A 27,589-nucleotide genomic window follows, 5' to 3' on the forward strand; every position below is an offset into this window, starting at 1 on the left:
GTTTCAACAGTATGTGAACCGAGAACTTCCAGATGTTCAAGCTGGATTTAGAGAAGACAGAGGAACCAGAGATCAAATTGCCAGCATTCGCTGCATCTTTGAAAAGGCAAGAGAGTTACAGAAAAACATCTACTTATGCTTTGTGACTACACCAAGCGTTTGACTGTGTGGATCACAACAAACTAGAACATTCTTCAAGAGATGGGAATACCAGACCACCTTACCTTCCACCTGAGAAATCTGTATGCAGCAACAGTTAGAACCAGATATGGAACAACATACTGGTTCCAAATCGGGAAAGGAGTATGTCAAGGCTGTTTATTGTCACCCTGCTTATTTAACGTATATGCAGAGAACATCATGTGAAATGCAGGGCTGGATGAAGCACAAGCTGGAATCAAGATTGCTGGGAGAAATATCAATAACCTCAAATGTTCAGATGACACCACCCTTATGGCAGAAAGTGAAGAAGAACTAAAGCACCTCTTGATGAAAGTGAAAGAGGAGAGTGAAAAAGTTGCCTTAAAACTCAACATTCAGAAAGCTAAGATCATGGCATCTGGTCCCATCACTTCATGACAAATAGATGGAGAAACAGTGGCTGACTATTTTGGGGGGCTCCAAAATCACTGCAGATGGTGACTGCAGCCATGAAATTACAAAGACACTTGCTCCTTGAAAGAAAAGCTATGACCAACCTAGACAGCATATTAAAAAGCAGAGACATTGCTGACAAAGGTCTGTCTAGTCAAAGCTATGGTTTTTCCAGTAGTCATGTATGGATGTCAGAGTTGGACTATAAAGAAAGCTGAGTGCCAAAGTATTGATGCTTTTGAACTGTGGTGTTGAAGAAGACTCTTGAGAGTTCCTTGGACTGCGAGAAGATCAAATCAGTCAATTTCCTGAATATTCAGGAAATGAGTCCTGAATATTCATTGGAAGAAATGATGCTGAAGCTGAAACTCCAATACTTTGATCATCTGATGTGAAGAATTGACTCACTGGAAAAGACTCTGATGCTGGGAAAGATTGAAGGCAGGAGGAGAAGGGGACAACAGAGGATAAGATGGTTGGATGGCATCACCAACTTGATGGACATGAGTTAGAGCAAGCTCTGGGAGTTGGTGATGGACAGGGAAGCCTGGCATGCTGCTGTTCATGGGGTTGCAAAGAGTCAGACACGACTGACCACCTGAGGTGAAAATTTCCTCTATGTGCGTATGGCTGCATCTGCATCTGTATGTTTCATGCAGTGATGTGGTTGGAGCTATGCAATCTAAATTGGGCAGGTGGGAAATTTAGAGATAGAGAAGCTTATGTTTAGGGACACATGAAGGGTTCAGGGAAGACTTCCTTCAGGAGGGGATTTGTGCTGCCCTGAAAAGCTGGGTTTGCTTTGGCAGGTGGTAGTAGGGCAGAGAAGGCTCAGGCTTGCCTCCTGCCTGTACAGTGAGGAGATGAGTGTGGCTGTAGCATTGGTAGTGCATGTGTGTAATGGGGGTGGTGGTGGGAGGGGAGGAACGCTGGCTAAAAGTAAGGTGGTCCATAGTATGAAGGGCCTTAGATACCATAAGAGAATATAGGCTGTGTTCCACTAGCAGTGGGGATTTGAGACAGTTTTGAGCAGGAGGGTGACGTGCTCACACTTCATATCTACTATAGTTATAGTCTCACCTTCCTCTAAAGAGCACATCACTTCACATCCCAGGTCCCCAGTCATGGTTTTGTGAGGCACATCCCCTTTGCATCTCCCTCTAGCGTAGCACTGATACCTACCATCCTTGCTAGGTGATGCAGTCTCCTTGGAAGTCCCCTGCATCCCTCCTTTGCCTGACATGTAATGGGAACACCTAGCTGCAAGTTAAACCTAACAGAATCTCATCCTTTTGTATTCATTTCCATGACATACATTTGGAGATGCATTTAAATTACATAGGTGAAATCTTGTGTATTTAGATCAAAACAGCCCAACAAAATATTTTACCTGTATCAAATGGTAACAAAGGTACATTTTTTGTATTCAGGAAGAAATTCCATAATGGAGGCCTCTTTTACTTCAAATCATAGGACCAGAATCAAGGTAAATGTTGCTAACCAGGTGTTCAGTTCAATTGCTCAGCCCTCTGGAAGCTGGGTCAAAAAGGACCCTCTCTGGAGATGACACTAAAAATCAGAGAGGCTCAGAGGCCCCTGAGTCCAGCAAGAAGTCAAGAACATTAAACTACAGTTCAGTTCAGTTGCTCAGTTGTGTCCGACTCTTTGTGACCCCGTGAACCGCAGCACGTCAGGCCTCCCTGTCCATCACCAACTCCTGGAGTCCACCCAAACCCATGTCCATCAAGTCGTTGATGCCATCTAACCATCTCACCCTCTGTCGTCCCCTTCTCCTCCTGCCCTTCATCTTTCCCAGCATCAGGGTCTTTTCAAATGAGTCAGCTCTTTGCATCAGGTGGCCAAAGTATTGGAGTTTCAGCTTCAACATCAGTCCTTCCAGTGAACACCCAGGACTATCTCCTTTAGGATGGACTGGTTGGATCTCCTTGCTGTCAAAGGGACTCTCAAGAGTCTTCCAACACCACAGTTCAAAAGCATCAATTCTTCAGCACTCAGCTTTCTTTATAGTCCAACTCTCACATCCATACATGACTACTGGAAAAACGGGATGTTAGGATATTCTTTAACTTACTGCTTACTTTTATTTGGGTTTTCACTAATTTCTAGGTTTTCAAGCCTATGGCTGATGCTGCTGTGAAGATTGTGGAGAAAAACGGCTTCAGTGATAAGATTAAGGTTATCAATAAGCATTCCACTGAGGTGACTGTAGGACCAGGTGAGAGCAACACATCTTGTGACAAAAGCTTTGCTTGCTCTTGTGGGAGAGAGGAAAAGGTTTATTCTGATTTCTGGGAGAGACATACCCAGGTAATTGCACAGAATTGAGACTTCTCCATGTGCTGGTCTGAAGATAAGCACTTCTCTCTTAGTTTATTTCTCCACTAATTAAAATAAATGAGGAATAAGTAAACCAGAGCTAATCAAGTATACAAGTGTTGATGTAAACAAATGAAACCTGTTGCTTAAGCAAGTTGAAATACTTGTCTGGCTCAATTTATCTGGTTTTGAGTTTTATTAGACAGAAGCAAAACAGTAAAAGGTTGACAATGAGAGGTTCTCTTAGTTCCAGTATCTGGTCTCAGTATCCAGTGTAAGATATTTGCCTGTGTAGCTTGGTCTTCAGATTTTCAGAATATTTTTTATAGTCTGGGAATTTGAATCAGACTTTTGACATTTCGCATGCTACTGATACTGGGAGAGCACAGTGAAAAAGATTTACAAGAGAAACTTCTAGCATGAGGTTATGGATATTAACATGCAGTATTTTAAAAGAAGCATCTGCCTAAATTCAGCATTTTTCTCGCATTTGAAAAGCATTTTTTTATGGAAGATCTGGAACGTGCACAAAAGAAGGGATTGATATTTCCTTTATTTTTAAAGTGTACCATACATACAAAAGAGTGCACAGATCATCCCATTTTTAATCATCATTACTGAGGTACGATTCTTTGATTGATTTATTTGGCCACACCACATGGCTTGTGGGATCTTAGTTCCCTGACCAGGGATTGAACGCAGGCCCTCAGCAGTGAAAGTACAGAGTCTTAACCACTGGCTGCTAGGGAATTTCCTATTGAGGTATAATTTATATAAAGTGGATTCACCCGTTTGAAGTGTATAGTTTCAGTTTTAACAAATGTAAACACAGTTGTCACCACTTCTACCATCAAGATACTAGAATGTTTCCATCGTGCCCAAAGGGATTCCTCATGACCCTTTACAGGCATTCCACCCATATCTGTGGCCCTAGGCACTCACTTATCTGCTTTCTCCATTGTAGAGTAGATTCACCTCTTCTAGAATTTTGAGTGAAATCATAGTGTGTACTTTTCTGTGTCTGCTTTCTTTCCTGTAGTACAGTGTTTTTGAGTTTTGTCCTGTGTTTTATGTATGAAGTGTTCATTTCTTTCTGTTAGTGAGCATCGCTTCATGTGGATACATTCCATAATCTGTTCATTCCTTTACCTACTGATGGACATGGGTAGTTTCCTGGATGGGTCTTTTGGTTCACTGATCCCTTTTTCTACAGTGTCTGATCCGCTGTCAAGCACATCTAGTGAACTTTTCATTTCTGATACTGTATTTTTCATCTTTAAAATTCCCTTTGTGATTTTGTTTTATAACTTCTGTTGTTCTTACGTGTTCATGTGTTCCTTTAAATAGTTAGCAGATTTATATTAGCTGTTTTAACATCCCTTCTATTCCACTGCCTGTCTTTGTCTTTTCTGGGTTTCTTGTTTTGACTCATTTTTACCGTGGTTCTGGGTCCTGTTTTCCTTCTTTGCCTGTCTAGTAATTTTTATTCAGATGTTGTGTATATTGGGAGATTTACATTGGTAAGTGCTGAGTTTTGTTGTCTTCCCTTAAAAGCTTTGTCTGGCATGCAGTTGGGTTTCTTGCAGATCAGGTTGATCCTTACAAGGCTTATTTTTAAGCTTTGTTCGTACAGGCTTAGGATAGCTTTAAGACAGGGTTTCTTACTTGCAGCACTGTTGACATTGTGGGTTTAGTAATTCTTTGCTGGGAAAGTTGTCCTGTGCATTGTGGAATGTTTACTCCTGGCCTCTTAACTGGTGGAAGCTCATAGCATCTCCTTCCTCAGCACCATTTGTGCCTATCAGAAATGTCTCCAGGTATTGCGGAAAGTGCCAGGTGTGGGGTGTGTGTGTGCAAAATCTCACCCTGTTGAGAACCCCTGCTCTAGAGCTGCTTCGGCTATACTAGTACAGCGTGACCTTTCTGGGGTCTCTGCTGAGTGCCTGGGTCATGGCTGATCAGAATGTTGCTAGAATGTTGCTCAGTCCTCTGAGCTCTGACAGTTGTTCAGCTTATAGCTACATGGTCATCCTTTGCCCAGCCTTCTAGAGGCTTACCGTGTGTGTGTGTGTGCGTGTGTGTGTGTGTGTATTCAGCAAGAGACATGAGGGGAGCATTGTGCAGATTTCTGAAGCCCTTTTCCCATGTAGCTTCCTGTCTGACTCTCTCCTTTGCACATTCCAGCCACCTCCCCGCCCCCCCGAACTTGTCTCTGCTGTCTCATCCAGCAAGACACTTTGCTTGGCTTCTCTCTATGTGAACAAAGGTCTGGAAAGTGCCCGCCGGCTGGGAGCCAGGGCAGTAGGGATTCACTTGGTTTCCTGCTGTTCAGTGTCCCAAAACACTTGTTTTATAAATTTTGCCGTGTTTTCTAGTTGATTATGATGATAGATAAGTCTGAACCCAGTTACTCCATTTTGACCTGAGGTGGAGAACGTGTGCCATGTCACTTATTCTGTGCCCTGTCCTGTGCCACCTCCAGGCTGTGTGTTGTTCACACACACAGCTTTCTTAATATCTTTCTATGTAGTGATTTTAACCTCAATAATGAAATAATTATGTAATTATGTATTTAACGTTTCTGTTGCCACACAGCTGAAGCATCCTGAGCTCATGGGCTGTGTGATCTTACTAATTATTCCATTCCATGACTTGGCACAGGGCCTGGCACATGGAAGAATTCAGTCATATTTGTTTAGTGAGTAGACTGTCAACTTTGCTTGGTCCTTAACCCGTGGTAAATGGGAAACATTGCAGCTTCGATACCGCTGCAGTTCAGGCCTTCCGAAAACTCTCTCTTGCCAGGTCTCAGGGATGTCTCCCAGTCTTTGTTCTCCTTTGCAGCTTCCTTCCTACTCCCAAATGCTTATTTCCAAGCTTCTGTTGTGATCTCTTTTAAAAAACGGCATCTGGGTTTGTTAGCTGTTCCCCCGAGATGGATTACGCACCAAGATGTGTAGTGGCTGACTTGGGGCCGCATTTGTTCGTCCATCTAGTCATTTGGTGAAAATGTCTGGGTGGGGGTAACCGCCCCCGCTCAGGCTCCCCCTGCATGTCTGTCCCCTTCTACAGTAGCATTCACAGGCTCTCAAGAAGTATTTCTTGAAATCCATTAGATCATAGAGCTTTATCTTTGAAGCATATTTGGACAGTAAATCATTTTAAGTTACATAATTGGCTTAAAAAGTATTCAGAAGGTAGAATTGTCAGGGCTTGGTGATTGATTGGAATGTAGGGTGACAAAGAGGTAGGGTTCAAGCATTTAGCTGACGTTTGTTGACTGTTTTGGGGTGCTGCTAGGCATTGTTCTAGGCCCTGGGGTGCAGAGGTCACCAGGCCAGTCAGGGAACCATCCTGGAGCTGGCCAGTGATGCCCGTGTTTCAGGACTGTGTGATTGGTGGTGCCATTCATTGAGCAGAAACATTGGACAGAAGCACGTGTGTGCAAGTGGGTTGGTCAGCTTAGTTTGGGACAGTGTATTTCACTTGGAATCTCCCTTGATATCAGAGAGAATGGGCAGTGACTTGGAGGGTGGTCTGTGTGCCTGGAGATAGAAATTTCTTCTCAGCCTCTTTTCATGTCGTGCTGTACACATGTTCTTCGTAGGAACTGGACAGGCTTACCTTTGTTATCTAATTACCACCACCATGTGAAGTAGATATCATGACCAACCCCTCTTTTACAGATGAGGTGCCTGATGGTCAGGACTGAAGTTCAAGGTTAGAAAGTGGGATCCAGGCCCAGGTCTCTATGACTCAAGGCTCATGCGCTCTCTGTTATACTTGCCTTTGAACTCTTAATGCTGTTCTTTTCTTGCATCACCTGTCCTTGTCCTCTGCGTAGGGAAGATGAGTGGGCTTTGTCAAATTATAATTCATGAGCCATTAGGAGTATTTACAGTTAATTCTCCATGATGAATACCCCTTCCAAAGTCAGTTTTGTTTCGGCTCATTAAAAATTGTAATTGTAGAAGTAACATTACATTGTATTATGAAGGTTTAAAAAGTAGAAAAGCAGAAAGACCTTCCATAATCCTGCTATCCAAAAAAACTTATTTAGGGAATTGTTTGGCAGCAAGAAACTAACTTGATTCATGGAGATTTAATATAATGAACTGGGGCCTCTGAGTTCTAGATCTCAGTTGTATCTTTGGGTATCTTTGGGAATCAACCTCTCTCTTACTTTGATTTTTTTCTCCTTCTCTGCAGCCTAGAAATATTTGAAGTACCAGCATTCAGTCTTTGCTTTTCAAATCATTTTTGCTAATTTAATAGTTAATAGTTTAACTGTTTGTATCTCTCCAATTTGCTAATAAAAATGAAAATATTTTCATATAGTTGATTGATTTGCTTTCTATTTTGAATTGTCTATTTTTGCTTGGTGTTCTTTTGGAATGTTTGTAGGCTTTTTTGTTTGTTTGTCTGTTTTAAATCAGTTTTATGAGCCCCTTGCAATATTAAATAGAAAAATTGAAAGAGTAGTACAGTGAACACCCATGTTCTCTTAATCAGTTGTTGGCATTTTGACATGTACATGCATACTAAGGTGGATTTTTTTTTTTTCTGAACTGTTGGAAAGTCAGTTGCAGACATGATGACACTTCTAAACACTTTAGCATATGTGTGCGCTTTCAGTTATAATGACCTGTTAACCTTTTTTTTTTTTACATATTTGTTGTAAATATTTGCTCTAATCTGTTGCTTGCTTCTGACTCTTCCCTTGTGTTTCTCAGATGGTGACATGCCATGCCGTGCCAACATCCTGATCACGGAGCTGTTTGACACGGAACTGATTGGGGAGGGAGCCCTGCCCTCCTATGAGCATGCACACAGGCACCTCGTGCAGGTGGGGGATTGACGGCCTCCCTTGGGCAAATTGGTGTGACCTCACACGGCTCTTATCACTGCACAATACTCTGCACAGCCCCAGCCCCAGCCCCAGCACCTCTCTGTATCCCCTAGGGCACCCTTTGATTCCTACGAGATTTTGGTTCTCAGTCACGACTTCCTCTTGAATGCCGAGTCTTAGTAGGTTAGGGTCAAAAGACTAGAAACTATCTTAATATTCCATTCAACAAGCATTCTTATACTGTGTGTAAGGTCTTTTAGCATCCAGGGAGAAGTATAAGATGTCCTTCTTGCTTCTGAGATCCACACCAGTCAACAGTGGTGAGGACTTGATGGGCCAAATGGAGAGGTAGGCAAAAGCACTGCTGATGTTTGGTTTAAGGCCAGTGGAAAAAGTCAAGGGTCAGGAGCGAGATGAGGGCCTGCGTGGGGAGGGTGGAATCTGGGAAGGCGCTGAGGAAAAGGAGAGATGTCCCAGGCAGAGGACCTGTTCAGTGGGCAGTGAGAGCACCGGTCTGTGGTGCTTGTAAGCTCACAGTGGAGAATGGGTAGAGGGTAGAAGGCCTTGAATGCCGGGCTGTTGATAACCTTGAGTGGTGATAGCCTTTGACAGTTATTTTGAGAAGGGAAAGATACTGAACATGTTAGTTCAGAGACGTTGGCCTCGTTTTTTGATGAACATAAACGGGGAGGTAGAGACTGAGGCAGAGGCCAGCTGGGAAGTCATGGTTGTCTGCTGCTTCTGCCAACACCTGCATATGGGCAGCATTCTATCACGAACCTGTAACTGTCCTAGGCTGGAACTCTCTTTAGGGGTGCTTAGGGCCCCTGAAGAGAGGAAGGAGGCTCCTCCCAGTGCAGTTGGGGCCAGAGTTCACATTGCTCACACAGTCAGCATGTGAGGTAATTGTCCTGCAGTTTCCCATACTGTGTGAGATGTCTCATCATTTCCAAAATACAGAATTCTGTGTTTGAAATTATTTTTTTTCTACATTAAAGCCATCAATTAGATGAATCCCTGAAATAGAGAACAAGGATATTTAGAGTTATATTAATGTTGTCCAGTTTGTCTTTCTCTGATTCATCTCATAATTAAAAGGTGCACTAGCAGCTGTCCTCAGCCTCCTCTCCCAGTTGGCCCATAGCAGCCAGGTATTTGCTGTCCACTCTAATCATTGTCCCTATCTGCCCAGCCTGAACTTGAAGGAGCTATGGCATCATGGTCTCCAGTACCTTGTCCCTCTTCCTGCCACATTGGAGGTCATGAAACTGGGGCACTGGGGCACTGGGGCGTCTGACAGGCCATGTGGTGGTGTAGTGGTCCAGGAATTGGTCTCAGAAGACACCTTTATTGGTGCCTTGGTTTTGCTGGGCCCTTTTTAGGTACCAAGAATATGAAGGTGAGCTCCTGGCAAGGCAGATAGGTGGGCAGATGGTCATAGTACGGTTTGAGGTCCGTTCTGATGGTGGGTGGTGGGGTGAGGTCTTGCCCACCCTGGTGGGGGAGGGTGGGGAGACCCCCTGTTGCTTGGTGTGTAGAGGGTGTCAGATGAATGTGTTGGAGGGAAACTGGATGAGGGACTGCAGCCACAGCCAAGTCGGCATTGCCCAATGAGGCCAGGAGGTCAGGTCGGTTGAGGATGGACGCTTGGCTACTGGGCTGTGCCATAAGAAGGTTCTAGTGTCTGGGTGAGAGCTGCGCTGAAGGGAAGCTCTGAGCCTAGTGCTAGGATTTCTGTTTAACAGGAAGACTTAGACTCTTTCTTCCAAGTCTGTGTGGGAGTTAATCAGCATGATGACAATTAAGGTTTATTTTTGAAATATTCAAGAGTGTCAGGTAACTAGGAACTTAGCTGACATCTTAGAAATAATGTGTGTTCTTTCTGCAGTCTAGTTTCTTCCTATCCCAAGGGCTTTGGGCTGAAAACAGTTCACTGTCCTAATAGTGATAAGGCAGTAGATGTTACTAAACTTGCCTCGTATTAGGCAATAAATCTCTTTTGCTCAATGAGAATTGCTGTGGGTCAGTGTAATTGGTTATTTTTTTGTTCTTTTGTTATACTTTTTGAATATAAACTTAGGCAAATTGTGAAGCAGTGCCTCACAGAGCAACCGTCTATGCGCAGCTGGTAGAGTCCAGGAGGATGTGGTCGTGGAATAAGCTGTTTCCCATCCGTGTTCAGACCAGCCGAGGAGAGCGGGTCATCATCCCCCCCTTGGAACTGGAGAGGTGCCCTGGTGCGCCCTCTGTCTGCGACATTCAGCTAAACCAGGTGTCACCTGCTGACTTCACCATCCTCAGTGACGTGCTGCCTATGTTCAGGTACCAAGGAGCCACCTAGGGTCATGGCGCTTGGAGACACTTGGTGGAATTGGGTCTTTGGCAGTCGTTTTTGTATTCATTTTGACATCAGGAGTCCATTGCAAACAGGTCTCATTGCAGATGAGGTCACCATAAAAGCTTAAAAATGGACTGTGTGAGCTTAAAATCTGCCTCAGTTCCCGAATGTTCTTTACAGTGTGGACTTCAGCAAGCAAGTCAGTAGCTCAGCAGCCTGCCATAGCAGGCAGTTTGAACCGCTAGTGTCTGGCCGAGCTCAGGTGGTTCTCTCCTGGTGGGACATTGAAATGGACCCTGAGGGGAAGATCAAGTGCACCATGGCCCCCTTCTGGGCACACTCAAATCCAGAGGAGCTCCAGGTAAGAGGCAGGAACTGAACACATTTTCATGGTAATCAGCAAGTTGTGGTCCACTTTTGGTCCTGGGAAAGGAGCATGTTGGGTCTTAGATTCACAGACATTTAGAGACAGAAGGGACTGAGTTCATGGCCAGCACCAGTGGTCACAGTGAACCACAGGGCAGCTTTTGTGTGCTGGCTCTCCTGTGTCTTGGCACAGCCACTGTTAGGCCTGGCCCCTAGAGTAATCCCAGGGGACCTCAGATTAGCTTGCAGTAGAGAACTACTCTGGGAGATACAAACTCAGGGAGATAGTGAAGGACAGAGGAGCCTGGCAGGCTGCAGTCCTTGGGGTTGCAAAGAATCAGAACCGACTTAGCAGCTGAACAGCAGAGAACAACAGCCTGTCTGCAGCCTCATTTTCTGTGACCTTAAAATCTACCTTCAGTTCAATGGAAAGTGGAGAGGATATGACGTACAGAAAAGGAAATACGTATTTTATTCCATATTTTATTCCTCTTTAATGTGTGGAAAGATGTTCAGCCTCACTCATAAGAACCATGCAGATTTAAAATGCAATGAAATACCATTTTTCACCTGTTAGTGAATAAAGTTCAGAGTCTGCAGACTATTGGTGGAGCCGTAGGGCAGAGCAGGAAAATGATGGTCGGAGTGTCAGAGTGCAGTGAGGCCCACAGTATGGCAGGATGGAAAGTGACGCCACTTCTAAATATTTAGGCTCTGGTTGGATCTGCATATGTTTAGCATGGCATGTGTACTGGGATGCTCACTGCAGCCCTACTCTAATGCAGAAGACTGGAACAGCCTAGAGGCCACCAGCAGGGACTAGCTAAGTCAATTTTCCTGCATGCTCAGAGGGCAAGGTGGCTCTCTCTGTGCTGGTGTGGAACTGTCTCAAGGACAGATCAAGTGAAACAATGAGAGGTACAGAATAGTGCGTGTAGTGAGATCATGGGGAAAAAATGTATGTGTTTCTGAGTATATATGTGTGGTGTGTGTATGTGAGGGTATCTTTGGAGGAATTCACAGAAATTGGTAAAAAAAAAAGGTTGCTTGATGGAAAGGAGGCTTACTTTTCACTCTGTGAGCCTTTTATATCTTTTGAATTTTCTTTCATGTGCATGTTATCCACCCCTCTATACACATTGGAGCTTCCCAGGTGGCACTAGTGGTAAATTATCCACTTGCCAGTGCAGAAGACACAACAGACTTGAGTTTGATCCCTGGGTCAGGAAGATCCCCTGGAGTAGGAAGTGGCAACCCATGTCAGTATTCTTGCCTGGAAAATACCATGGACAGAGAAGCCTGGTGGGCTGCAGTCCTTGGGGCTGCAAAGAGTCGGAGACGACTGAGCGACTGAGCGTTATACACATGAGGAAGAAAGTGGGAAAGATGCTTTAGAGCCAAGGAATCAAATCTTCCCTCTACCTGGGAGGCCTTGGGCACCATCCTCCATGTATTCTGATTTCAGTTACCACTTGCTGGGCACTGGCTTTGTTTTGATTGCTCAGCTGATGGTTCTGGGTATACACATGGTGACTTCGTGGAAGGCCTTAGCATCTCCCCAAGTTCCTGAGTTCCTGCTTAGGCCACAGGGTCATGATTGCTGCGGGATTTCAGTCAGTCCTCTTGGGCCCTGAGCTGCCCCAGCTCGATTCTTCACAGCCTCAGTCTACTGCAGGCTGAATCTCTGTGTGTGTGTGTGTGGTACAGGTTAGGGGTGGGGGAGACTTCTCCCACAGAATTCAGATCAGCACTGGGCTGCTTTCTTCTTCTCCAGGACTGTGGTAGTTGCAATACTAGCATAAGAATTTCATAAAAATGTTAATGATTCTCATTTGCATATCTTCAGAGTGTTCCTATGTGTAGTTTCTCCTTGAATCCTCATATAAGACCCCTTGGGTAAGCACAGAGAGCCTGGCCCAGTGCGGGGAGCAGGACCTCCTGTCTAGGCTGCAGTGGTGGGTGCTTGTCCCCAGGTCTCCTGGCTGTGAGGCTTGTGTCCTCCCTCTGCCAGTGGTGACTTTTGGACTGTTTAGAGTTTGAAGAGCTGCTAATGAATCTCCCTCAGGACTTCACTGAGCTGCCCTTGATCAGCCTCAGACAGTGGCTTCTGTCACAGCTCCTTAGCATTCGGACCTGGGAGTCTGGTGTGTGGGAAGGACATGGTGACAGGGAAGTATCGCAGGAGCCCGGGAGGGGTCAGGAAGGGCATAGTAAAGGATAAATAACGAGTTTTAGAGAATCTTTTTTTCCCCTCCTTGTTACTGTTTATTATCCCCAGAGTGTATCTGGTTAGATTTGATTCCTAGCTTTTACCTCCAGGGGTTTCCCTTGTGGCTCAGCTCATAAGGAATCCACCTGCAATGCAGGAGACCTGGGTTCCATCCCTGAGTTGGAAAGGTCCCCTGGAGAAAGGAAAGGCTACCCACTCCGGTTTTCTGGCCTGGAGGATTCCATGGACTGTATGGGGTTGCAAAGAGTCAGACATGACTGAAGAGTCAGACACACTGAGCAACTTTCACCTTCAAATAGACATCTTAGAGAGATAGGAATGGCATTCACTGAACTTTACGTTAAATTCAAGACTGGGTAGGATAAACTGGGGGGGAAAAATGCAGCAAGAGAGTTGTAAGTTAAGTTTCATTTGAAGCCAAGTGAGGATTATAGCCTCTAAGATAGCTCTGAGGAGCTGCTCTGAAGGAGGAGGAGGAGTGTGTGTGTGTGAAGATCAGTATATATGTGATTTTAGTGAAAGGGAGATACTTGCAGTTAAGTACACATTCTGGCAGAGGGTGGTTGTTAGTCATCAGGTGCAGGTATCTCTGTTAATGAATTTAGTGCTTTTCTGGATATGAGAATATACAAGAAATTGGGTTCATAAGATTTTCTGAAAATAACTGTCTGAAACCCTGTTCTGCGAGTTTTTCCCAGAGCTCTGGCTCTCATTCCTGATTTCTACCCTAAACTCCTTTCAAGATATGTTGAAAGTAGGGACTGCATGGCTAGTTACTTCGTTCTTATAGAACCAGTGGTAAACAAACAATATTTAGTTGCTAAATGCTCTCCTGAGAAGTGGTGCTGGCTATTTTTTCAATTTTTTATTTTGAAAATTTTGAGTCCATAAAATAAGTGAAAACGAACATCAGTATGCCCTCTACTTCAGTTGACCAGTTGTCAGTGTTTACCATGTTTGCATTCTCCCTCCCTCCTTCCAATTCTACCCCTTCCCCCTCAGCCCGCCCCCACACACAGGGCGGGCTGGAGTCCCCTCATCTGAGCCCACCCTAAAGACCACTGCTATCAGCTACATTTTGTCTTCCTAAAGCCAGCAGTGTTGCATGAAGTTTTCGGGCCTTTAGCATTTCTAACTTGAAAATTTTCTTTATCTTTTTGGCCACAGTAGCTATGTGTAGTTCACACAGTGGTCTCCCAGCAAATTGGGTTTTGGCCTGGGTTTCAGCCCCTGGATTTGTTGCATTGCTCTTGTTGCAGCTTGGTGACAGCTGATTCTCTTCCTGTTTCAGTGGCGGGACCACTGGATGCAGTGTGTGTACTTCCTGCCACAGGAGGAGCCCGTTGTCCAGGGCTCAGCCCTCTGCCTGGTAGCCCACCACGACGACTACTGTGTGTGGTACAGCCTCCAGAAGACCAGGTGTGCCTCCGGCCTTGTGGGGTGGGACACTAGGCTTGTGACATTGTGCGTTTGTGTAAATTCCCTCCACGGACCCTGTAGAGGTTTTGAGTGGGCACATTTGTATCTGAACCAAATAAGGGCAAAAGTTTGTGACTGGGTGCCTGTTTGTGTGTACTGAGAAGAGGCTACCCTGGTGGTAGGACCCCCATTTGGGGCAGATATATATATGAGAAGTCTTGAATTGGAGCGCCTCTGACCTCTAAGGCCCACTCGAAAGCCAGTGCCTAGACTCATGTCCCCTAGAGGACCATGGATGTGTCCCCTGTCCACCTCGATTTCCCTGGTGCGGGTCCCTGTGCTGTGCCTTCATGCTCGCCGTTGCCTAGCAAGTCATCACCCTGTATCTGTTCGTTTTCTGATCCAGTCCTGAAAAGAATGAGAGTGTCCACCCAGTGCGCCCTGTGTGTGACTGCCAGGCTCACCTGCTCTGGAACCGGCCTCGGTTTGGAGAGATCAATGATCGGAACAGAACTGAGCAATACATCCAGGCCCTGAGGATGGTAAGTGTCTAGCCCTTTGGGTGGTCACAGGCCAGAAGGGGTTTGTCCTGTGGACCCCAGCCCACTGCTCACTTACGATCAGTTGGTTTTGTCTTCTGTGCTCTCCTCTCTGTCCACGAGTGGCTTCAACCAGCTCCTACTGGGTGGGCATTTGAGCCGAGGCTGGGAGCTTGTTTCTGGATCAGTAGGGGCTTGTTCTCTGCTCTTCTATAGGAGCCTCTCTCTGACCCTTGCTATTGTCCCTCTGGACACTTTGCCTTTATGGTCACCAGCAATTCCTTTGGTGATCCTTGTGGGTTCAGCCACCTCATTATTCCTCTCATTTGCTGTTTTCTTTCTAAAATGTTCTAGATTGTAAATCTGGTCATATAGCTCTTCTGAAAAACCTTTGCTCCCTGCTGCCTATAGAAGAGGTCTCAGCCTGGGGACCACAAAGTTTGGATGGGGGTCTCTGGACCCCTTGGAGTTGTATGCAAAAAGATGTGTGTTTGTATGCACATGCCTGCATTTTGGGGAGGGGGAGGAGGATCCCAGACATTCTGAGTTTCTCTCAGAGGGATCTGTGACCCGCAAAGGCTTCCCTGATGTGAGGAGTCATTCGACATGCCTGTGGCTGTCTGTGCTGTGACTTCACAGGGAAGAGGCCTGTGGTTGTGACTGGGGGGTGGCCTCCGATAAACAGGGCAGGCTTTCTGTGGGGCCTTCTAGAATGGCTTGAGGAGAGTCTCCTGACAGTGGGGTCTGAGTGGGGAGAGGTGAGGCAGGGGGTGTGTTGGAGGGTGAGGCTAGTTGCCACCAGGGCCTGGGAGGCAGGTTTGACTGTTGTTAGGGCATAGGAAAATGCAGCCAGGCCATGTGGGCAATGGAGTGAGGAGGAGATGGGACTGAATGATCACAGAGTGGGTTAAGGGGTCAGATGGAAAATACGCCTGTCAGTTGTCAACAAGAATTTTCTCAACATTGTAAGAAAATCTGTGCTGAGGTTGCTCTTTTCCTGCAGGTGCTGAAGCCGGATAGTGTCTGCCTGTGCGTCAGTGATGGCAGTCTGCTGTCCATGCTGGCCTATCACCTTGGGGCGGAGCAGGTACTGGCCGTGTGCCTTCTGCCGGCTTCCTGATGGCGCTCTTTAGTCACAGTTTTGTGACTAAAACTCTTTGCAAGTGCAGCTGCCACATACGTTGTGGGTGTGCTTGGGTTGGTGTCTGAGGGGTTGTTGCCTCAGGTGTAGGCAGGAGTCAGGCTATAGCTGTTGCCATGTAGCTGCAGCTCCTGAGTCTGAATCTGGGGTCAGCACAGAATGTTGTACTATCTGGGGGGATCGTGAGCACAGATGTAGTTGGTTAGGTATTGTCCTTTGCTTTGGAGTTGCTTTTTATGTGGGATTGTGGTTTCCCAACCAGCAATGGCACCCATACCCCCTGCATTGAAAGTGTGGAGTCTTAACCCCTGGACCACCAGCAAAGTCCCTGGAGTTGCATTTTAATCTGTATTTACTTTCTCTGTTAAGTGCATCTCTTAGAACTAATATGATATTCCCTTTAGGTATTTACAGTAGAGAATTCAGCAGCTTCTCATAGACTGATGAAAAAAGTAAGTGATGATTATTGTTACTGAAATAATGTGGGGACCTGTGGGGCTTGCCTTCCTGAGTCTGGGATCAAATGCTTTGAATCAGTGTCATTGCCGAGGGACCTGGGGGGAGTAGCAGCTGCCAGTGACTCTCGTGACTCCTGAGTCAAGAGCTGGCCTGGAAGTCTTCTGGAGCTGTCGTTGAATAGCAGCGAGCAAAGTTTAGACTCTACTTTATGTTTTGTGGCTGAAGAAGTGTAGCCTTTTCTCCTCACTTCACTTAAAACTGAAAAACCAAAACTGCTTGCAGTGATAGAACTGAAGTTAAGTTTTGTTTCTGGGGCACCAGCACCTGGGGAGTCACTGCTCACAAGCTGTCCAGACTGCTTGGTTCTGTGATGGTGTTTCACATCCTGACCAATGACTGGTTTTGATTTCCTTTCTGAAGGATAACCCACCCCAACAGGACTACAAGCCTACTTCTGAGCCTTTTCAGTGTGCCTGCAAGAGAAATTTCTATTGCTCTTAAGACATTTTGCTTATGATGTCACCTGCAGTCTGTAGGAAGCCCTTGGAGGGGAGAAGTTCAGCAGAGTAGCTGAAAGTGGTGCTCCAGAACTGTTTGGCCAGAGAACTGCACACAGATAAAGCAACTCTGAGATGTGTTCTTTTTCTCAACGAAACCAACACTTTTGTTTTCTCTTTAAGATCTTCAGGGCCAACCACTTGGAAGACAAAATTAATATAATAGAGAAACGGCCTGAATTATTAACACCTGCAGACTTGGAGGGTAAAAAGGTGAGTAGAGTGCTGTGCATTTGCTGTAGATAGCACAGCTCTGAGATGGCCTGACTGCCCCCTTCTCTGGGCCTCACCATGGGTCCCCCACTGTTGAGGGTGTGATGAGGTTTGCAGAGATGCTTGATGAATGAATACTTGCATTGCTCTCCAATCGCTGCTCCTTCAGCAAGAGCAGAACGGCTCTGCTGGGATGGACAGAGACACATAGTGTCCCCTCCCTTTTTCTGTCACAGCACTGCTCCTGAACCCAGGTTGTGGTGAGAACCTGGAGTCCCAACCACTAGGCCACCAGGGAACTCCTGAGAATCTTTGGAAAGCACATTCCTTCTCATATTAAGCCCTGTTTAAAGCTTTTAGTGATCCCCCCTTGCCTCCAAAGCATAGTTCAGTCTCCTTTTCCTGTCATCAGCTGCCTTTGGGTGACCTGGCTCCTCTCCACTGCTCTGGCCTCATCCTTTACCATCCTCTCCTACCTGCTCGTCTGGCGAGCTCCCAGCAGGGCCTTGCTCTCACTGTCATTCACACTCCTGCCTTGGCCTCTGCCCACACCTCTGCCTGGATTCCCCACTCTTTTGCTTTTCTGTCTCCTGTTCATGCATTTATTCATCTGATCAACAAACCTTCATTGACGTCTGCTCTGGGCCAGGCACTGTGCTTGGAATACTGTGTCTGACAGTGTCCCCGCTTCTCTGGGCTCCGAGCCTGGTGAGGGAGACAGACTAGCACTGACAATAAATTGTCAGGATAAAGCTTTGAGTAGGATTTCCAAGATGCCATCCTGGAAGCGCTTGCTGAAGCTCTTACTTCTAGGGTCCCTCTGTGAGCCCCTTCCTTGCTCCTACCACACTCTCTGAGGACGGCGCCTAGCCTCGTCTGCTCCCTTTTTCCACTCTGCACTCCTGAGGGCAGGGCTCATGTCTGTTTCTCATCTTTGTACCCTCAAGGGTAGGCACAGGCCTTGACGTACGTGTGGACTGACTGACCGACCAAGGGAGTAAGTGAATGAAAGAATGAATATGCCTGTGAGACTTGTCCTTTATTACTCAGCTGAATCCTTCTGATACCTGGGCCTGCTTCTCTCTCTGATTGGCAGGTTTCTCTCCTCCTGGGTGAGCCATTCTTCTCCACCAGCCTGCTTCCGTGGCACAACTTGTACTTCTGGTATGTGCGGACTGCTGTGGACCAACACCTGGGGCCTGGCGCTGTGGTGATGCCCCAGGCCGCCTCGCTGCACGTGATGGTCGTGGAGTTCAGGGTAGGGCCACCCAGAGGTTTTCTTGGCAGGGGGTGGGGGATTGTTTTCTCGTGTGGACCTTGGATGCAGGTGGAGCACCTAGGGTCTTAATGGTTTGAAGCTCTGTTTTTCTGTATCAGCACACCTCAGGGCTGAATAGAAGAGGCTCGCCTTTGTAAAAATAAAGTAATTTAGCACATGAAATGGAAATGGTTGTGTGTTGTCATTTTACAATTACGGCTTATCAGAATAATTTTAAAATATAAATTAAGAATTTCAGAAGACAAGCTGTGCAGCTTGCTCTGCTCTCATTAAGAGCTGAGGCTCCAGTTGTTAAAAGCATTTTGAGATGGGCGAGTCAGCTTCCTTATGCAAGAAAAATTGAAAAGCTTCATTTTCATTTTCTTATCAAAGCAGAACCATAGTCAAAAAGTCATTTTGGGAAAGATATTTTTTATTAAAAGGATTTTGAAATGCTTTTAACCTGAAATACAGAGTGAACTTCATTTGATGTATCTTTGATAAGGATGGCTTTATCCCTTGGTAGCTTAGTGGTTCTGTCACTTAATTTTTTGGCCATTTCTTCTGCATTACTTATTTACTTGACCAGATTTCCACGGGAATTCTGGTTTTCATGGCCAGTGAGTGACTGTGGAGAACGATGCTGTTCCCAGGTATATGTCCAAAAGACAGAGGATACTGAGTTGACTCGCTTGAGTAACCTTTGGTCTCCTCCTAGGATCCTGTCGTCCTCACACTCTCTTTATGGGCATAGAGGCTCAAGAAGTGGTTGACTGAGTTCTTCCCAATGAATCAGTGTTCAGGATGGACAGGAAGGGGTTAGAGAGCCTGTCTGAGTAGCTCTGGTCAGCTGTCCCTCAGTGGAGAGGGCTTGGGATCATGAGAGGCTTTGCAGGTCTGAGAAACCATCCTGGGTCTTTGTTGTCTTTGGGTCCCTTCAGCTGTGGGAGTCTCTTCCAGGCCTGTGGGAGCAGCAAGATGTGCCTCAGGTTTGGAGTTGGGGCAGCCCCAGCCTCTTACCCTTCCTACTCTTGCCACCACACTTGCGTGTGCCTGAGTGTGTGTTGACATCTGTGTGCTGTCCCAGAGAACCGTGGCTGTGCCTGCCCACCCATCCCCACTGGGTGGGTGTAGGGGTTGGCGCGCCCTGGCGGGTGGGTGTCAAGGCTGTGCCTTCCTTTCAGGACCTATGGCGGATCCGGAGCCCCTGTGGTGACTGTGAAGGCTTTGATGTGCACATCATGGATGACATGATTAAGGTATGCAAGGCCGCAGCTTCCGCCACAGTGTTCCATCCACACTCCATCGGGCCACAGGCTTCTGAAGGGGATGTCTGACTTCCATGGAGGGACCGGGGTTGGGCAATGTGGGCAGTATGCAGAGAGCTCCTCTACTGGGGGCAGCAGGGGCAGCCATATCTGTCCCGCTTGGTTCACCATGAGCATGACCTGAGAGCCACTGCATCTCCAAGTCTGGCTGGTGTTAGGCCATTCTCAGCCTAGGGCTGTAATCCCTGAATCAGAATTTTGGGCTGGGGCCCATCTGTCACCAGACCACTGGAAATACTCCTGCCAGTGTCAGCAGCTAGTTCTTGTTTGGGATGGCCTCTCTAGAAAGCGATTTTGGCAACCTGAGCCAGCTGTTTTCATTCTGGGGACTCAATTTCAGGGGAAGGTGCTTGAGGATGGAGGTGGGTGGGATGTAGAAGGAGGGTTCCTGCAGGGTTATCTGTACATTAGTAGGGGATCCAGTCAGCCACCAGGGTCTGCAGCTCCCAGAAACGAGGGCATTCATGAAAGTGCCAACGATACTTGGCCAGGATAGATGTGAAGAGTCACGAGCCCTGTGAGAAGGGCAGGACACCATCACATTTTTATGTATTAAGAAAATTCACACATGTAATAACTGTAAATGGAAAGTGACCTGTACAATACAACATTAAAAATTTTTTTTAATTATAAAAAAATTACACATACAGTGAAAAAAGAGTGGATTGCAGACACCAAAATGTTAGTTCTATGTTCGGAAGTGGATAGTTTTTTCCTCCCTTTTGCTTCTTTCTGTTTACATTTTCTACAGTGATTGTGGATTCCTTGTGTAAACATTTTTTAAGTAAAAAAAATCCAGGGGACATTGCAGTTTTTCATCTTACCTGCCTGTCCACAGCAGACCACTGACTGTTCCATGCCCCTGGGAACACCACACACTCTAGCTCTCTCTGGCCACGTCTCAGGCTCCTTCTTGGATTCCTCCCCTCTTGTCCCTTGAGGTGTCCTGTGCTCTAGAGCTCCCCTAGGTCCCTGCCCAGACCCCTGTGGCTGTCTCCATTCTCTATTTGCTGGCCATTGCCTGCCTCTCTCCTGAGCTCTGACCAAGTAGCTGAGAGCAGTGACTGCACTGAGATGTCTTCAGGCGCTCCTACCCGCTGCCTCCAGAATCCACCTGCTCCTCCCCCGCTCCTAGTCCGGCCCTCCCAGTGCTGCTTTTCTAGACCTGCTGTTACTTCATACCTGCCAGCTGGGCTCAGGGCCCCGGCAGCCTCCCAGACAAGCCTTCGCCTTCTCATTCAGTTGGTTGTTGGGTTCCACAACCATCAGGTCCTCTGTGAACAAGTTTTCTTTCCCTGCTGTTACTCATCTGGGCCACTTGCATCTCGTGTCTGACCGTGTGCCCCGCTGCTTCTCCCGTCAGCCTTTCTCCACAGGGAGCTCAAGTGAATCTGTAGATCTGAAGTCTGGCCCTGTCTGTCCTCTGCGGGAAAACCCTGAGCTCCCACCTTCACCCCTGCAGCCAGCCCCCGCCACTCTGCTGGCTCCGCTCTGCTCTCTGACCATTCCCTGCTGGGCTGTGTACACTCTACTCTTTGCTAACAGCTCCCGGGTAACCTTCAAGAGGCAGCCTAGAGGTCACCCCTCTGGGCAGCTTTCCTGCCCAACCCTGTTCTTAGCCAGTGTCCCCTGGACACTGCAGTTGCTCCCCAATTGTCTCCTTCTAGACTGGGAGCCTTGTAGGGTGGTGATCTGGCAGCTGTAGTGATCAGTAAGGGTCACTGAATGGGCAAGTGTCCAAGTGATAGGTGATTTCACCAGTGTAGGCAGTTGGTCAAGGTAGCTTGTGAGATGGGCAATGGCTTTGAGTTTTAAAAGGCAGAAAATGAAGCTTAGAGTGCCTTGCTGAGGAGATTGCTTGTGAGTGGTACCAGAAGCCAGCTGGTCTGGCCAGGTGCCTGTGGTCTTTTATGGGGGCTCACTTGCCCCACATGACCATGGCAATTATCCTGAGGGACCAGGGCCATGGTGATAAGGGACCACTGGCATAGATAAACTCTGGAGATGGGGACAAGAGCCCCTTGTTTCCTGGCCACCTGGCTCTATCTCTGCAGAACCTCTCCTCTTCCCTTCTCAGCGCGCCCTGGACTTCAGAGAGAGCAAGGAGGCTGAGCCTCACCCTCTGTGGGAGTACCCGTGCCGCAGCCTCTCCAAGCCCCAGCAGATCCTGACCTTTGATTTTCTGCAGCCAGTCCCCCTACAGCCTGTCCATGCTGAGGGCACCATCGAGCTGAGAAGGTGAGCGGAGGCTCCAGGGTCAGGGAGTGAGGAAGGAAGTGGCAGGGCTTGCTTTCTGATAGTTATTGCCTGAATGGCTGTAAGCACTTACTTTGGTCACTTTGATGTGGGTGGGATGGCTGTCCTTATCTCAGCCTTGCCCTTCTTCAAGTGACCCTGAAATGTGTGGGGGTCCCCATAGCTTCTGGGTGGGGGAAAAAGCCAGAGTGGGTTTGCTCATCCTCCCACATCTGAGGCTCCCTTTGAGCTCAGCAGTATGTTACACACAGCTGCAGAGAAATGTGAATTTGGTTGCTATGGTTACCCATTGGGCCATATTCTTTCCTGAACCCTCCTGGGAATTGAAGCAGCTTAGGAATTGGCAGGGGCTGTCGTTGTGCAACATGGTCAGGCCCATCCAGCTCCAGCTCCCTTCACGGGGAGGGGTGGCTGCTTACTGGAGGAAGCTTCGTCTTATAACTGGGTGGAAGGCGTGAGCCCAGAGCCCCTTGGGGCTCCTCTGACAAGGAGGAGCCAAGGCAGCTGCCTGTCTGTGCCTGATGCCCAGAGTTATCTGGGAGTGATCTAGACTTCGATGTCTGGACTGCTCTCTCAGCCTTCTGGGCCACCGTTTCCATGATCTCAGGCGGAGGAGGCCAGGCTGGCAGCCAGCTGAGCAGGGTTACTCTGAATACTTGGCCAGACTGTGGGGAGTGAGTGGGCACTTTGGTTGCTCAGCAAGAAGGCCACTTTTACTGAGTGGCCTTCATTCAGGTGGAGTCTTAGAAGCCTCCTGACAGGGCAGGATGGAAGTAGGGAGAATGAGAGGTTTCTGAAAAGCAGAGGGCAGCCATGGCCATGCCAGTCTTTCGTGCAGCTGTTTGTTTCTGGTCCCTTTCCACCCCCCGGCCCATCTCTAGGCGCGGGAGGAGCCACGGAGCTGTCCTGTGGATGGAATACCACCTGACCGCGGACAGCACAGTCAGCACCGGCCTCCTGAAGCCTGCAGAGGATGAGGTAGTGCTGTGCTCAGGCCCCGAGTTGGCGGACCCTGAGAGTGGGGGCCATCACGCCACTCGCATGTGCTCTGGGTGTTCCGGGTAGTGACTCCTCAGGGGTCCTGGGTCGTCCAGCTCCGAACAGCAGCTTCTCACTGCGAGCTGCCTGGGCTGGAGGCTTGCCAGGAGGGGGCTGGCTGGGACATCAGAAGCCTCACTGCCTTCTTGCTGCTTTCTCTGCAGGGGGACTGCTGCTGGAACCCCCACTGTAAGCAGGCCGTGTACTTCTTCAACACCACACTCGACCTCAGAGTGCCGCTGGGTGGCCCACAGACCGTCACCTACACTGTGGAGTTCCGCCCCCACACTGGAGATATCACCATGGATTTCACGCTCTCAGATGCGTTGGACCGTGGGTGCTGACCCTCACTTGTTGAGAAATAAAGTGGAGGAGGGCTCTGGGCTCTGAATGGTGGCTTTCCGTGGAGAAAAGTGAAGACACCTTGCTTTTCAGGATCCGTCTTGGCCTTGGGGATTGGAGGAGACCACTTCCCGTTTTGTGTTTTTGCACTGCTGGGTCCTTGCTCCAGAAATGGCAGGAAGTGGGGATTACTTTGGAACTGAGAAGGCGCCAAGGTGCCTACCCGCAGTGGCTTTTAAAGTTCTCAGAGAGCTTCCTGGCCACAGTGTCGCTCCTGCGCTCCCTGGGAGGGAGCCAGGGCTGACTGGGCTGGGTGGGTCTGCTATTCTTCTGGAGCTGGGCCAGCCTGGCCTTGTGCTCTGGGGACCTTTGAGTCCACCTGCCCACTCCAGCTCAGAGAGGCTACTATGGGCAGAGTTACTGATGTGGCTGGGCTCTGGGTCTTGAAGACCCTGGTAGGGCCAGACTGAGGACCAAGTTCAGACTCTTTTTGTTTGCTAGGTATTGGCCCCAGTCCACATTTGTAAAGGTTTGGCCTCCGTGTGCAGCAGCAGCAGGTGACCAAGACCAGCACCTGGATACCATGCTGCTCTTCTGAAGTCAGGGAGGAGGCTGTCCCAGAGCAGTTCAGACGCAGATCCAGGATACCAGCCGGCAGGAGGAGGGAGCCCGAAGGTACAGCCCTTTCCCCCGTGCCCCCTTCTAGCAAAAGGACCTTATCCCACAGCAGTTTGAGCAGATGGGTAGGTACTAGTGCAGGCACCCCAGCTTCACCTTGCCAGAGAAGGGCAGGGAGTCCCAAGGAGGCCCAGCCTGGTTTCTTCCCACACACAAGGTCTTGTTCTGCTGTTTACTCTAGTTCCACAGGGAGTAAGTAAGAGAACCCAAGTGGCCTGGTGTTTGAGTGGTTCAGGGCAGACTCAGACTGTGCTCATCCCATGGGGAAGGGCAGGAAAGGTAGGCCCTCCACGGCGGTCTCCCCATAGCCCCACCTGGCCACCTCGCCTGCTGGAGTCAGAACAGGGTCCAGACCCGCTTTTCATTCAAATAAGTGCAGAACACCAGCCTTGAGCCTCACAGTTTTATTTTTTTTTTCCTCATTATCCATCCTTCTTTTCAGCACCAGTAAAGGAAAAAAAAAAACACTTCTCTTTTCAAAATACTTTATCAGGTGTAAAGATTGTTTTTCTTCTAGGGAAGAATCGTTTGGATAATATATTTGATAACATTTTTACCAAAACCTTAGGTGTGCTTACCATAGAAAACCCCTAATGTCCCATGAGGATACAATACAGAAAAAAATACAGAAATAAAAAAAGTGTTTTTTTTTTCTTTTTTAAAACAGTATTTCTAAATTTCAGCAAGTTAATACAATAGTTAAAAAGCATCAAGATTAATACCCATACTTAAAACTGAAGGTGGTTTGGACAGATGAAAGTGACCATTTTTCTCTGAAGCTGACCTCTGCCTCCTGGCTTCTGTGGAGGAGGCTGGGCCCGGGGCAGGTGCAGGGCCTCGGGGATTTAAGTGACAACCTGTGTCCGTCCTTCCAGGCCTAGATGCCACAGAAACATCTGAGATGTTCCTTTTTTAAAAATCCAAATGGAAAAGTCTAGCTTGTACACAGCCCTGGGGGTACACAGGTTTGATGAAACTCGTGGCTGAGCGATGACGGCCTCAGCACTGAGGCCCCAGAGGGCAGCTCGAGGGGAGTGGGGAGGCAGGCAGGCCCTTCTCTGGAGACCAGGCAGGCTGGGCAGAGGCGACTTTGTTTGGACGGGAGAATGACTGAGGCACAGGGAGGTATGACTTGCCTAAGGCCGCCCCATGAATAGGGAGAGAAGCATGTGCCCCATGCCCTGGCTCCCCTCCAGCTGGCCCTGGAGGCCAGCAGCCCCTCTGAGGGCTGGAAGCTGTGCTAGAGTCACTCCACTTCAGGAGCCAGGCCCTGCCTCCGCGGCTCTCCTGGGCACACAGCTGGCCCACAGCTTGGAGCCTTGGCTCAGGCCCAGACGTCTGGGTATCACATCTGCCCCGTTGAGCTCCACCTGCGAGCAGATTGCTGGCTGCTCCTAGGATTGGAGGCCTCTGACCCAGGGAAGCCTAGCCAGGGCCCCAGGAGCCACAGCCCTGGAGGAGGGGTGCAGTGGAGAGCCAGGGAGGACTGGACCCTGGATGGTGAGCTGCCCTCTTGGCTTGATGTAGAGGGTGGGGCTGGGGGCCTGGCCAGGGGAGTGCTCCAGGCAGTGAAGCCCTCTGCCCAGCTGCTACCCTGGCCAGGGGGCTTCAGACCAGCCCGCACCGCCTTGAGTGCAGCTCTTGGGAGTGTCCCCCTCCAGTGCAGGGCCTGGCCTCTGACCTTGCCCCTCTTGGTCCCTCTTGCAGCTCAGTGTGTGACAAGGCACAGCGTCAGCATATTGGCACCAGGAGGCTCCTGGTGGCAGAGTCCTGGTATGTCCCCAGCCTCGTTGGGCAAAACTGGCTTCAAGCCAGGTGGCACGTTGGTTGGGACGCTGTGAGGAGGGGAGATCAGTCGGGGGTTGTTAGTAACCCCCTGAATTGGAGGGGCCTTGCACCTGGAAATAGACAAAGCCCTCCCTGTGTGGGGGTGGGGGGTGTCCCCAGGTGTGTTTAAAAAGGCAGGTGGGCAGAGGCAGTGCTGCCATGGGATGAGGAGCTACGGGCTTCCCCTGCAGGCTCTGCCACACTGCGCAGGTACTGGGGCTGGCCCTGGTTGCATGGTGGCAGACTGGATGCCTGTGCACCTGAACACCAACCAGTACTGCTTCCTATGTGGGACGAGCAGTGGCCATCAGCCTTGCCACCCTCAGCCTGCACACTGGTGAGGTGACAGGCTGCTCTGCGCCTTGACCCCCAAGTCCCTTCATCCAGGGCTGGGGTCACTGTGGAGGATGGGCCTAGGAGGACAGAGCCACAACCCCCCCACCCCGCCCACCAACCCCAGATGCAGGGGGATGGTTCCTGAGCTCAGCCAGCACGTGGATAGGGACAGTCACCAAGGGAGGATTGGTCCTGAACCAGAAGGGTGTCCGGAGGGGAGACAGGATCAGGCAGAAAGAGAATGTGTTGGTTCTGACAGAACAGAAGCTACAAATCTTACTGTTTTCAAAACAAGAAGTCCCCCTCCCCCCTTAAACCGTGAGTGGCCCTTCTTCCTGTTAAAAAAAAGGATGCTCTCTCCTTAGAATCCTGTCTATGGCTCCATGGCCCACATTGGAGCCTCCAAGGGAGGCCCCGGGCTCTGCTGTGCCAGGGAAGGGAGCCCCTTTCAGGAAGAACAGCATTCTCCCTTGTGGCTTGCAGACCCTTTTAAGGGTTATTTTTGTTCTTTTTCTGTTTTTCTTTTTAAAATGTAATCGCCCTTGAATGCAAGACCCTGGGAAAGAGCCCGGGCTCGCTGGTAACTGGACACAGCCTTCATGGTCCCTGCTCGTGAGCTGTCCAGGCTGGAGGCGGTGAGCTGGCGATCCCGTGTCCAGGAATGCTTCTTTGGCTGGTTCTGATTGTGTTTGGAGTTTGGCCTTGGGTGAGGCCCGAGTGAGGGGTCTGTGGCTACGGTGTGGCACGTGGCATGCGGGCAGCGTGCATGCGAGGGTGCAGGCATGCGAGACAACATGGCAGCAGACAGAAATAATGAACCCTGGACGAAGCTTGAGAAGAGATACAAAGAGTACAGAAACCCGGATCTCATACTAACCCACGGGTTATAAACTAGGTTGTGCTGTAGATTTGTAGAAAATCAACGATTTGAAAGAATGGCACTGGTTGGGCAGCCAGGACTCCCCAGGCCGGCCTGACTCCTGTCCATGGCGAGTGCCCAGAGGTGCCGGGCAGCGCTGGTTCCAGCTCACCTAGGACTGGCCGCGGCTCCCCCGGGCCCCTGCCCTCCTCTGCCAGCACCAGCGGTGCTCGCTGGAGGGGACATGGCCAGGGGGGGACTGCGACTCAAGGGCTGGTGGAGGCCCCGCTGCTCGTGGTGACTGGGCTGGTCTATGCCTCGTCGTCCCCTGCAGACACCATCAGTCGCATGGCCACCGGGAGGTGGTCCGTCAGGCCTGACAGCTGGGTGATAAAACTGAATTCTTCCACCTCCTATGGGAGCGGGGAGGGGAGAAAGAAGAAATATCCTTGTTAGACCCAGAGGGCATCCTATAAAGCAGGGGCCTGGCTTGGACCTTCCTGAAGGCAGAGAGTGGGAGCGTCCCTGGGGCCCTCAAAGGCCTCCTGGACTGGCACGTTCCACTTTCAGAGGAGAGCTCGGTGCTGCCAAGGGGTGTAGAGCAAGAATGTCCTGCTATGGGCAC

The 27,589-nt window shown here is 48.9% G+C and overlaps 2 protein-coding genes across 2 annotated transcripts in view; one reads left to right on the plus strand and one right to left on the minus strand.

Moving 5' to 3' along the window:
- The window catches only part of PRMT7 (protein arginine methyltransferase 7), a 38,614-nt gene extending 15,300 nt beyond the window's left edge, over positions 1-23,314 (plus strand). Inside the window, exons 5-18 of the mRNA XM_005692178.3 lie at positions 2,722-2,830; positions 7,665-7,777; positions 9,861-10,102; positions 10,299-10,479; positions 14,006-14,133; positions 14,540-14,675; positions 15,676-15,759; positions 16,218-16,265; positions 16,953-17,042; positions 18,139-18,300; positions 19,485-19,559; positions 21,706-21,866; positions 22,766-22,862; positions 23,087-23,314. Of these exons, the coding sequence (XP_005692235.1) occupies positions 2,722-2,830; positions 7,665-7,777; positions 9,861-10,102; positions 10,299-10,479; positions 14,006-14,133; positions 14,540-14,675; positions 15,676-15,759; positions 16,218-16,265; positions 16,953-17,042; positions 18,139-18,300; positions 19,485-19,559; positions 21,706-21,866; positions 22,766-22,862; positions 23,087-23,266 (1,806 nt within the window). The 3' untranslated portion in view covers positions 23,267-23,314. The remainder of the gene's footprint in view (positions 1-2,721; positions 2,831-7,664; positions 7,778-9,860; positions 10,103-10,298; positions 10,480-14,005; positions 14,134-14,539; positions 14,676-15,675; positions 15,760-16,217; positions 16,266-16,952; positions 17,043-18,138; positions 18,301-19,484; positions 19,560-21,705; positions 21,867-22,765; positions 22,863-23,086) is intronic.
- SMPD3 (sphingomyelin phosphodiesterase 3) overlaps positions 24,332-27,589 on the minus strand; it is an 83,512-nt gene continuing 80,254 nt past the window's right edge. Inside the window, exon 9 of the mRNA XM_005692177.3 lies at positions 24,332-27,377. Within this exon, the coding sequence (XP_005692234.2) occupies positions 27,276-27,377 (102 nt within the window). The 3' untranslated portion in view covers positions 24,332-27,275. The remainder of the gene's footprint in view (positions 27,378-27,589) is intronic.

This window comes from Capra hircus, chromosome 18 (genome assembly GCF_001704415.2).
Source record: "Capra hircus breed San Clemente chromosome 18, ASM170441v1, whole genome shotgun sequence".
In the NCBI taxonomy this organism is placed as follows: Eukaryota; Metazoa; Chordata; class Mammalia; order Artiodactyla; family Bovidae; genus Capra; species Capra hircus.